General features: G+C 38.0%; 2 protein-coding genes across 7 annotated transcripts in view; one reads left to right on the top strand and one right to left on the bottom strand.

Moving 5' to 3' along the window:
• The window catches only part of matn4 (matrilin 4), a 35,143-nt gene that overhangs the window by 16,538 nt on the left and 6,092 nt on the right, over window positions 1–12,513 (bottom strand). For all 4 annotated transcript variants that reach the window (XM_044349371.1, XM_044349373.1, XM_044349374.1 and 1 more), the window contains exons 2-4: window positions 3,934–4,078; window positions 1,758–1,933; window positions 463–621 (exon numbers count right to left, since the gene is read on the bottom strand). In XM_044349371.1, the coding sequence (XP_044205306.1) occupies window positions 463–621; window positions 1,758–1,933; window positions 3,934–4,009 (411 nt within the window). In that variant the 5' untranslated portion in view covers window positions 4,010–4,078. The remainder of the gene's footprint in view (window positions 1–462; window positions 622–1,757; window positions 1,934–3,933; window positions 4,079–12,513) is intronic.
• The window catches only part of rbpjl (recombination signal binding protein for immunoglobulin kappa J region-like), a 43,244-nt gene continuing 34,745 nt past the window's right edge, over window positions 4,015–12,513 (top strand). For 2 of the 3 annotated variants that reach the window (XM_044349379.1, XM_044349376.1), the window contains exon 1: window positions 4,015–4,100. The gene's annotated coding sequence lies outside the window, so the exon portion shown is untranslated. Of the gene's footprint in view, window positions 4,101–11,658; window positions 12,499–12,513 lie in introns of those variants that run through there. The other variant, XM_044349378.1, reaches the window with a different exon arrangement.

Here is a 12,513-nt window from a genome sequence, read left to right as displayed (position 1 = left end):
ACAGAGAGACACTGCAGCTCCTCTCGGCTTTACTGAGCTTTATAGTGAGTTTCAGCTCATTGTTTAACTGTCTGGCTGTAACTTTACTGTTTTGGTTCACTCTCAGCACTCTAATAGTGTCATTTTGGCCACAGCAGGCAGCTAATTTCAAAGAAAAAGCTCTAAAAAGACTAGCTGGTGAACATAGTGGAGCATTTAGCAGCTAATGAGCCAGATATTTCCTAAGTTACATATTATGGTTTTAAATGACATGAACTGTTTATATTTTATATCAACAAGATTTAGATTCCTGCTTCACAAAATTAAGCTTTTTCATAACAAAAAGTTCAATGTATTTACACAAGTGGTGTTGAATGATGTCAGATCAGCATCCATTCTATGTCAGAGTTTGCGTCATTAGATCAGTATTTAACTAAACATCTAAACAAGACACTGTGAGACGTGCAGTACGTCCTGCTGCACCTTTGGCCTGTCTCCCTCCTCGGCAGTGAAGGCTGAATTCATCACATATTTGATGGCAAGCCCGGTCATGGTACCCTGAGCGAGGGGGATGATCTGATTGATTCCTTTCACCATGGTGTCCAGCTTGCTGTGAGTCTTCAGAGAGAACTCACTGCGGACCTGAAGAGAAAAGAGGTGACATTTAGAGACAGCAGACAGTATTCCAGTCTTCTTATTGTGTTCATCTAAGTAGAGACAGTCTCTCCAGGATTGCACAGAGTTTTTTTGTGATTATTGCCACCAAAAAATGTTTGATTTTGCAGCAGCTTTTCTCAAAAACTGTGATACAATTTGCAATGTTTTACTCTTTACTCTTTTTGTAGTAAAATTGCAGGAATTGGGAAAAATTGCAAGTAAAGAAAAATAATGCAATTTTTAAAAAAACTACTACCAATGAGGAGTCAGATGTAAATTCTTCCTTCAACAAAAAGCATACAGTTGCTTCAGTTACAGTGATTTGCCTATGTTGTTTATTCATTGCATGCAGTTTCTTAAAGTGACTGTCCAGCAAAGATTTCCGCTTGTTAACCACAATGTTGCAAGTAGTACAAAACAGTTTCCCTCCACTGTTGTGCAAATCATTTGGGAATTGTTTTGCTCGGTCATCTTCCACCTGAATCCTTGCTGAATGCTCTATGATGATGTAAATTACCACAACATGAAATGCGACAATGGGTCCAAATCACAAGCAGTATGTTGATTTGGCCATGTCATGCAGAAAAGTTGCAGTAATTTAGCAAAATTGCAAACTTTTGCAAATACTGCAAACATTTCTTGAATTTGTGTTAATTATTGTGATCACAAATTCCTGGAGGGACTGGTAGAGACAATTATTATCATCACCTTTATTATTAAAACTTCACTGAATTAGCAGAAGGAAGAGAAAGCGAAGAGAATATCGGCTTCTTTCAACCACAAAAAAACTCAAAAACAGTTGTTGCTCAAAGAGTACAACACTTAAGATAACTTAGATGACATATTTAGAGTACAAGCAGAATAGCTGAATGTTCATATAGCTGTTTGTCATTAATGTTGGTTTAAAAGGTTTAATAAAAAAAGTTAATCTTGTATAAAGTCTGAGAGGTTTAATTGCTTATACTTCAAACAAAACAGTACAGAGTTTACAAGAAGATAATGAAGAAGGACAAAATGATGATGATGACAAGTGCTAAAGATTAACTTAATAAACACAATGTTGAAGAACAAAGAAAAAATACAACATGGATGAAGATCTGGATTCTATGCGCCTGCAGTACCTGACTGGAGTACTGAACCACTCCGACTCTGGTGGCGTTGAGTCCGATATCCAGAGTGTCGAGGATGTCGATCATAAACTTCCTCATGGTCTCAAACTCATGTGGCCTGACGCTGCGGGAGCTGTCGATGAGGAAGACCAGATCCACTGGACCAGACTTACATTTCTGCTCAGGACCTGGGAGACACAATAAGAGCAGAAATGATCAACACTGGATGGTTAAATGATGACTGAAGTAAAGTCATAGAGTAGTTGGAGGAGAAATCAGTAGTACAACATGGGATAAATGTCAGATGTAGAACACAATGAAATATTAATGATGTTGTAACTTAGTGAAATCTTTTGCATTGTGATAATAAAACAATCTCTGAATTTTTCACTCTTGGTTGATAATTTTAAATTCAGATTTTTTTTATATAATACCTATGTATTTTATAGGCTACTAATTGCTTTAAGAAATACAATATTATCCTTCCAAGATGTTTTGTTGTACTAAAAAATAAGGCTGGTGATATTGTATATTTCCCATGAAAAGACTAAAACCAACAACAAATAAAACTTATCAAAAACACATCATATTCCTTCATTAACAAGATCACACACACTGTCGTTTATTTGGACTCAATCCTACAAACACGGAGCTACAAATGTATGTGTGTGTTTCCTGTTTCCTACTACAGTGGCCAGCTGATTCAGGAAATTAGAGCTTTTTTTTTTTTTTTTTTAAATGAAACTATGTTTTAAAATATACTTTTTAAACCTATCTTTTAAGTATTGTTTTATATATTTCATTTCACCCCCCCCCCCCCCCCCCCCCCCCCTTTCCAAAATAGTAAAGTGTTTTATTGTTTTACTCTTAATATGTTCTCTTATCTTGATCTTGTGAAGCAGTTTGTTGACTTTGTAGTGCTACACAAATAAAGCTATGATGATAATGATGATGATGATGATTACTATTATTATTATTATTGTTATTATATTTGCGAGCAGTTTTTATCTTCAGTGGGAACCCGTGGGTTCGGGGTTGAGTGAGAGAAGGTCTAACACATTGTTGGTTTTGGTCTTTCATGGGATTTTTAAGATATAGAATAACTCCAGTCGTATCCTTTAAGAAGCAGCAATAAAGTGCTTCCTTGAGTGCGACATTTCTGTGAGGATACTGTATAAATAACGTAACAGAATGTGAACAAAGTGTCTCTTTAACATACAAGTAGTAGTAGTAGTAATAGTAGTATACATGGGAAAGTGAACTAGCTTTTCTTTTGTGGATTTACAATCAGTGTGTCCTCGTAGGTATGTGTGTGTGGTTTCCAGTTTTACATTTTTCTGGAATAAAGCAACAGTAAGGCTTTCCTCACACACTGGTATAACTTTCACATTATTTACCACCTGTGCTCACTTCTCCATGACTTCAGCCGCCTGTTTTTGTCTTTAATTTTTCGGCATAACTGTGAACGCGCTTACGTGTTGTAACATCATCTCGGTTCAAAAGCGCAGCAGTAACGAATGAAGTACGATGTGTGTCTGTGTTTGAGGTGTGGCTTTATGAGTTGGAGCTGTTTGATTAGTGAACATCCAGCATTTGTTCCCATAGGCTGGACTTACATAGACATGAGCAATGGCAAGTTTTTACCATCTTATAAATATGTCCACTTCATTGTCTGGCCATGTAAATCAAGTCGACCTTTAGCTGCATATATAAAGTAAACCACATCTAACCACATTTGTTATTTCCCAAAACACTGGTGCCTCCAAGTGAAGTCAGGGTTCGAACCAGGGTTGTTTCGTTCCCAACTTCTAAGTAAAAACTTTCTGAAAGCTCTGATTTCACCAGTTGTGATGTTTGCTGACATTTTTAAAAATTTCGACACTCAAGGAAACTGCTTTTTATGTTTATTTTTTCTATCTTTTGTTGTTTAGTGTTTTTTATTCCTGTAACAAAATGCACAAAATGTAAAATTGTGCTGTTTTTTGTAAAAAGGGAAAGAAGGTAAAGTCCATTTCTGTGATCCATGGCCTTGCAAACAGTATTCTCAGCAACTTAAACCACTTGAATGCCAGTGATTGATTTCTCGACTTCCATCTGAAGTCCCCCTTTGGGAGGAAGGTAACAAAAACTGTCCCTCCGTCTTTCTTTTGTCTTTTTCTCTTATTTCTCACAGTATCGGTAGACTGACCTGCTTTTGGTCTGGCGGTGGCGAGGACGGCCAGGGTCAGCAGAGTGAAGGCACTGAGTGCTCTGAACTGTCTCATCTTCGTCCTGATGATACTGATCTAGCAGACTGGTTGCGCACAGCTGGACTCTGCTGGAACTGGATCAAACTGTGAAGGAGAGAGGTGGAGGGTGAGGAAGGAGAAAGAAATGCAGAAGAGGTTATTTGTGGTGACATGATGAGTGTTAAAGCACTGAGCCAGCATGACGGCATAAACCGGAAAACCTGAGTTAATCTTAATCTTAAGTGTCGTTTAGTAAGATGCCGACCCAAGTTCACATAAGGGACTCTGTTGTAGCTGATTCTGATCTCTGACTGACTTTAGAGAGCAGCACTGATTTGGTAATTAGTCAAAAGATCTACAGAAATCAAGGTCAAACTTTGATGAAACTCAGTGACACTTTTAGACCAAGTTATATATACGTTGTTTAAACAGCATGTTAATTATTACATTTCCATGTAATGCGAGTCCTAACCACACAAGTCAAGTTTCCGCTGTCTTAAGGTTTAATCTCATGGTTGGGGTTGGTTGGAGTGGATTTTAGAAACATGGATAGTGTTATGCAGACTTTCACAAAAAGTTATTTCAACCCAAATTATGATTTTTCTCTGACCCTAGCAAGTAGCTTTTGTGCCTAAACCTAAACCGTAACCAAAGAGGTGTCAGAAGAGAAAATATGGTTTTATTTTTTAAACAGAAGAACGTTTTTTGCTTCCGATCAGAAAATGCTTATATGTGTCATTCTTGAGGGCAAGTGTTAAACAGGTGTTTCATTGTGTAATTTAAAGGGAGGCAGGGGCCAAAGGAAAGAAATGTAGCACAGAATTTGATGAAAATCAACCTCATGTCACTTGATTCCTTTAGGGTATTACCAGCGGGGCTTTCCAAAGTCAGTGTTATCATGCATGAAAAAAAAATCAACCTGATGTGGCTAGTAAACCACGAGGAATACATAATTACCTTTTATATTCTAAACACAATCTGCAAACCCTGCCATCGTTGGTTCCATGTTTTTCCCTTCGAGCGCCACATGACGGCACAAATCTGTTCTGTGATGAGCGATTAGAGCAAAACTCCAGTAAATTCCTGCCCCGTGTGAATTTGTAAAGTGATAATAATGGCGATAACGGGCGTGTGTTGCAGTGGGACATTCCAGTCCTGCCCCATCATAAAACACTCGAGTGAAAACACCTGGATAAGGTGCACAGCAATTCCTGCTAATAGAAGGCTGTGCGCAAACACACACATACAGTCAGTAATCTGCCTGCGTGTCTGTCAGTAACCCTGCAGGCTATCAGGTCTACCAGCAGCAGCAGCAGGGGGATAATGATAATGTCTGGGAAGTGTTTATGTTTAGGGCACACGGTCAATTCAAACACACAGCATGAAAGCCACAGAAAGGGGCCAGGGGCTTATCACTGTCTGACTGGCGGCCAGAGTCTGTGGTCATCATCAATGCCTCGGGTCTGAGTAATGAGTCCACAGATGTAGGAGAGCACAAAGGCTCTTTTTTCTGTTTATGTCTCTGTTTGACTTGTTTTCTTATGCCCACTTTCTCTCATCTCCTGCACTCTCAACCATATATTTTCAGGAGCATCTCTCTAGTGACCAGAGGGTCAGCCAAACATTTGGAGCCCATTATTTATGTCTTACATGTTCTTCTACATTTTGGCAACGACCTGTGCAGAATGCACTGTCCACAGTCCAAACTGTAGTCTAAGGTACCATATAACACTAATTACTGATTCCTCCCACTTGCTGCAAGTGAATATAGATTTAATGTGAGGATTCTCTTGATCACTTATAAATCTTCATGCACAGATCCATAAAGATCTTACTTGCCTTCTAAAAATCTCTTGTACCAGACCTCAAACAAAACGTAACTATTCCTCTTTTGGCCAGAACACTTAAGAACTATCATCCCTTCCCATCAAATCAGAGACACCTAAAATGTCATTTTTATGTTTAACTTTTTACACCAGTGTGCCCTGTGGTATGTATGTACACATGTTTTTGTCATTACCTCCAAGAATCTTAGAAGGGTTAGTTTTTTTTGGTCCAGTTTGTTGTAGAAGGATATCCCCGAAAACTACTTTCGAGAAAAAAATACTGGACCAAAGAACAAGGGATTAGTTTCACATAGATTCAGGAATTATAATATTTAATAATATTGTAAAACTTTTGAACTCTTTTTTTGAACAAACAGGAAATATTAATATAACTTTCTTTCTCATCTCTAACATAAACCCCTAACCCCAATTAACCCTAACCCCAAATCCTTTACTAACTTTGATTTTAGTCCTAACATATGGACTGTTAATACAGGACCAGTACTATGGTCTAACAGATGGAATTTTATGCTCATGATAAGATCAAAAGTTTTAAATCCATTTTTAAAAACAGAATATCTAACCCCACACAGATAGTGAATGTGTCAGAAAATAGAGTTTTGTAAGAATTTAACCATTTCTAATAATGTACATTAATTCCAACATGAACACTGAAACTAGCTCCTTGCAGTAGAGAGGACAAACCAACGTAACGCCACTTCACAACCAGGTCCACATTCTGCAAGTCTGTAACTAATTCTCACGAGGATAAATTACCAAAAACGCCTACGCAAACTCTCTCATGCCAAGACATGTCGTAGGTTGTCTGTCTAATGTCCAATGTTAGAGAAAGTGGGACAAGAGAAGGGAAGAAGTGGGAGGAAGAAAGAAAGATGAGTGGAGGGAAACTTGTGATGAAAGTGAGGAGATGGGAAACACATTTTTAAAGTTTCAAACCTAATGAAGGAGAAAAAACCAGAGAGAGAATGGAAAATTACAAAAACAAACAAATGCAGTTCATTAGAAGAATAATGGAGGTCCCTCAACAAGCACAGTACCATAATATAAATAAATCACTCAATATTTGAAATATTTTGATATGAAAATGATTGCCTTTAAAGATTTTAATAGCTGCACTTAACATTAGTAAAGTATTTTAAAAATGGCGTTTCACTAAACAAAAACCTCAATTCTGCAAACATATTACACTGTAAAAGATCAGGCTGATTAGGGCTGAGTATCGTTTGAAAGTTTAATATACTGGTGCCCAATGATTGGTGCTGATTTTTGTTTTAATACCAAACCATTTTTCAATTCCTTACTTTGAAGAATAAAAACCCTTTTTCTGTTTCACAAAATAAACTAAACTTCTCAAACAAATCAGTTTGATTTTGCATTAACGCAAATCAGCTGTGCAAGAACTTTACCTAAACAAAATACAGTCTAAATGAACATAATTGTGATTTAAATACATATCTCATTAAAAAATAAGTAAACTAAGGGATGAGTGACGATATCTGGTTCCAGTTTGGATCTGGTCCCTGGTTGGTGAAATACCCAAATTCATTAAACTTCAACACTCACACATCTCTTTTCTAACCTTTTATCTGTCCTCACTCCTTTTTATTAGAGGAGAGCGATAAGAAAACAACACACTGTATATTGTAGGTAGCAGCTTCTCATTTTCAGATGAGATCAGCTGTAGCTAATTAATTCTGTCACGCTGAAATCAAAAGTTATTCTGTTCTCTGGTTAATGTCTCTGCAGCTGCTGTCTGTATTCACACAAAGATTATGTGTGACTGAAAAGACGCATCACTCTGTAACACCACTGTACGACCGCCGGTGAACTGTATGTTTTTATAGTTTCACAGAGTGGAGACTCAGCTGATCAGGTTACTTTAAGAATCTCAAGTTAAACATCGATTCATATCAGATCAACATTTGAATCTGATCGGCTTCATGAATCAGGAGCTTCGGGATTTGGAGTCACAGCTCCTGAAGAACAGGAGACTGCAGCTGTTAACTGTTAGATACATTTAATCAATATTTCATATATCACGCTGCTCAGCTCATTTTCAAGTTGTGAACATGAACTAAGCTGCCACTAAAAACTGTCGAATTTCAGCTTCTCAGCTAAAAAACAGTGATTAGACATCTTTGAGTTGTCATTGTTTTAGCATTTAGTAGGTAAGGTAAATCTAATAAGATTCAATAATGGATTTGATACTAGATTCAAATTTGATAAAATGCTATCCGACCCAAATGATGGACACATTTTGGTTGGTGCTCGAAAAGTACTGATGTTCGATACTTTGATAATCAGAGTTTGACCTAAGTCACTTTCAGGGACACACAGCAGACTTAAGACTAGTTAATTAGGGCCATGTTCGACAAATGCCGTGCCCCAAATTGATAAAATGATGATTTTTGGGTCAGTGGTTAAGGTTCGGGTTAAGTTTAGGTAAGTAAAGGTTATGGTTAGGGTTACTCTCCAGGAAATGAATGTAAGTCTATGTAAATACCCCAAAAATGATTTAAGTAAACCTCTGTGTGTGTGTGTGTGTGTGTGTGTGTGTGTGTGTGTGTGTGTGTGGAGGACAAAGAGGCCTTAGAAAACCTTTCTGTACCCAAATGGCAGTAAACCCCCCCACCCACCTCCACCTCCACCCCCAACAGCCCTTTCCTGTCTCCTTCACCGTCCGCTCACCGAACAACAATCTACTACGATCCTGCGGCTGCTACTGAGCACGTGCACTACGCACACACACATATCGCTGCTCCCCCACCGCGGGGGTCACAGACCAACATATGTTCTATAATTATCCACACAGAGAATCATTCAGCTCAGAAATAATATTTTCTGGTTAAACATTTCATTGACTGGACGGTGGTGAGGCTGCTACTTGTGACTGTGAGCCAGTTGACTGTGAGATCTTATTTCCTTCAATTAACACTTTAAACAAATTAAAATGTCTGCTCTCAACAGTTTATTCATTCTGTTATTCTGAATGAAAACAGCAACATTATATTGTCTAACGTCTGCATGAAATTACAGAGTAATTAACTGAATGAGCTTATTACATATGTCTTATGTGAGAGAAATGTGCTTTAAACTGAAAATGACAACAGAAAAGTGGTTCAGTTCAGTTTGATGTCTCATATTAGAGGGTTAACCAACCACACAGTTTACAGAGCTACTTGTTAAAGTCAAAGAGCAGCAGCAGTTGTTGACGTTGGCATGAATGCGAGATTACAACAGCAAACGAAACAGTTGCTGTTTCTTGAAAGGTCTTTTCATGTTCAGACAGTAAAAATAAACCGTTGGATTTCCTTCAGTCCGATTTTTGTTGCAGCAGAGCTTCAGGAGGGTAATGGGTCAAACAAAAACATTATCTTTATCCCGACTTTCCAGCTACCATGTGACCACAACCATATAAAGCTGGAGAAAGGTTAGAAATTAAAAAATATATATAACTGTCCAGCTTGTCTGAAAGATAACATTCTGGGTTCAAGTCCAGGACATTTTTTAAAAACATCCTTCCTCTCCGTCACCCTGAGACTAGTTTAACACTTTGGGCTTCACTGTTTTAAAAGCGGTCCTCTTTGGAAGTGCTGTTAAGTTACTTTAACCTGGACAACAAAAAGCAGTGATCACATCTTTATAAAAGAATAAAGGAGGGAGAAATCTTCCACAGGTTTTCTTTTCATCTTTGCACTGGTGAAAGTTCAGCTTGCATTTACTTCGGGAGCAACATCACAAGAGGCTAAATACTATCAAGTACTTATCAGGCCTGTATTTCCTGTTAATGCTGCCCTCTAGGGAGCAGGACATGCTAATGCATTTCCCAGATTTCCTCTGCACCGACCCTCTATGGACACTCAAACTACAGCTGGTGGTGGACAAAAGTAACTCTCACCTGACCCCAACATCACTCTGTGACGTCTGCAGAACAGATTATTCTGGACAGGAATCTTAACAATTTACCATTTATTTACTTTTTTATCAGTTGAAACGTGTGCCAGAGGAGAATATGCAACTATTATTTTAACTGCTTAATTATTGTTGTTTATAAAATGTCAGAAAATAGTTTAAAATGACTGAAGTGACATCATCAAATTTATGTAACCATCAGTTCAAAATCCAAATAGATTCAATTTACTGTCACATATGACAAAGGGGAGTAGAAAATAATTATATTTGGCGAGCTTAAATTTTGGGAATGTTTGGCATTTATGATTGAAAATGTACTAAAATGATTAATAGTTGTCAAAACACTTGCAGATGAGAATTCTAGACTAATCAATTAATCGTCGTCTTTACCAAAATAGAATTCTGGCGTCTCCACCTCATAAATATCAGTAAGTGATGACCCCATTATTCTAATGCAATCAAAACCAGGCCAGCTTTCTCTTGTCATAGGTATATTGTATTTCAAGAGACTTCTGGCTAAATAAAGTAAAATTCATCTGTGAACTGTATTTCTGCTTATGATTCAGTTGGAAACACAGTGTTTTTCCTCTGTTTTCTGTCTTTGCTTGGATACAGACGTATTTATGCAAAATTTAATATGCAGTTAAACAAATTTGATTGAACACAAGAATGGTACATTTGTAAGTTTGATCCAAGCTGCCATTATGTGGTTTGAGGCAGAGGTAGAGACACAACATAATTCAAACAAAAACGCAGATTATTTTTCAGCTAGTTTTAGATCAATCATTTTCCCTAAACTTCCAAAGTCTTTCCAGGTGCTGGTCGATTGAGTTTGACTTCAAACTGTTCCTCCGGCATCTCACATCAGCTCAAACAAAACAAAGCTCTCACAGGATTTCTAAATAATCATCAACTCTTGGTCACAGTTTTCAGTAAATAGTGAGAGTTGTAGAATGTATGTCTGGAACGGTCGCCATGACTGTTAGTTGGTATTTTTTTTTGAGTTTGCCTCTCTGATAGCAAACACAGGCATCTTGTTGAGTCCTGCTGTTTGTTTGCATCAGATTGTAATGTTCTTAGCAGCCTCTGTCACTGACTGTACACACAGAGACACTGCAGGACACGTCAGCCTGCTAGATAAAGGAGGTTAGGGTTAACCCTAAGGTAAACATGAATTTCTGCATCTCTGAGGGTACAAACTTATCAACTGTGTTGCCCTTGAAATAAAAAGCAGGTGAGGTGATAGTTTGCTTACTTCCTCAACTGCTTTTTACTAAAATCCTATTTATTGTTTTTATTGACAAGTTAAATGAATAGTTAAACATTGTGGGAATATGCTTATTTGATTTCTTACCCAGAGTTGGATGAGATTGTTGGGATTGAGGGTGTTTCAAACATGTGTTGTTTACACTCTGGTTGATAGGATTTGTTTAGGCAGATCTGAACACAGAGATCCTGTAGGGGAAGTGGTCTTGGTCCGGTCTCAAACATTTTCTGGAGTGGTTCGTTTGTGGCGCAACATGATCCAACCTCCATCTGACCGACTAGAAGGTTACAGGTGTGTTTTCTTATGCTGGGATGTTGATGAGTGAAATCAACAGTTGCTAGCAGCTAGTAATCGATATCCAACTTGGACTAACAAGAAGTATGTTGCCTTCTTGATATTTGGCAGAAAGGACCTTCTCTCTGTGTTTACGTTCTTGTGAAGAGAACGTGTTCTCACCTGGCTTTTAATTATGCTGTTTGGTTCAACTGAAGTTTTTTGTGCACATTTTGTTTTCCTGCAAGTAAATTATAGGTTGGAAAACATGAAAAATGCGATTATATCTGTCTGTTCAATATGAAGCTGGAGGCAATAGCCAGTTAGCTTATTTTGGCATAAAGACTGGAAACGGGAAACATCTTGTCTGCTTCTGTCCAGTGCTACAAATCCACCTACCAGCACCTCCAAAGCTCACTAATTAACATGTCATGTTTCTTCAATCCCTACAAAAAGAAATATTCAGGTATGTGGCACCCCATAAAACCACAAAACGGATCAAACTAGATATGACATGTTAATTTTTTAGCTTAAGAGATGCTGGGAGGTGGATTTCTTAGCTGTTTCCTCCTGTTTCCAGTCTTTGTGCTAAGCTAAGCTAACCGGCTGCTGGTTGTACTGGCTTCATATTTACCGTACGGACATGAGACTGGTCTCAATCTTCTCAGCTAACTCTCTGCAAGAACCTGAGTAACTATTCCTTTAATGCCTCTTTGTGTACAATTGTGTGATCATAGCATCTTTCCAATTATTGTGAGTATAAGTGCAGATAAATCAGTCAGTCCTGGTGGAGACTGGTGCACTGAGTGTGGTTTCAGGTCATTCTGACTGCAGGTCAGATCTATGGGGGTGTCTTATCCTACACATAGGGGCTTAAAAGAAACATAAGGTCACTATATACATTAACTAATGCACACTAATAACCATGTCAGAGGGGCATTTTTGTGAATTTATGTTTTATGTTTCAACAGTGTTTTATGTTTTGTCAGGTAGACAAAAAGAAGAAAGAAGGCAGGACTGTTTATTCAGAGTGCAACTTAGCTATGCACTAAATAATGGATCTTTCATTTGTAAAGAGCAGCTGTCAACCAAAGGAGAGACATTGTTTGCATTTTAGTCCAGATCGGATAACTTGCTGAAAACAAAATGTTAGAGAAAAGCGGCATGTATCTGCAGTGTTTGCAAAAGAGGAAGGTGTGTGTGAGAAACCTGCAGTCCAGCAACAGGTGATAATCTCCTTA

The sequence above is a fragment of the Thunnus albacares genome, chromosome 4, assembly GCF_914725855.1.
Source record: "Thunnus albacares chromosome 4, fThuAlb1.1, whole genome shotgun sequence".
NCBI classification, from domain to species: domain Eukaryota; kingdom Metazoa; phylum Chordata; class Actinopteri; order Scombriformes; family Scombridae; genus Thunnus; species Thunnus albacares.
This window is presented reverse-complemented; position numbering and strand designations above follow the sequence as displayed.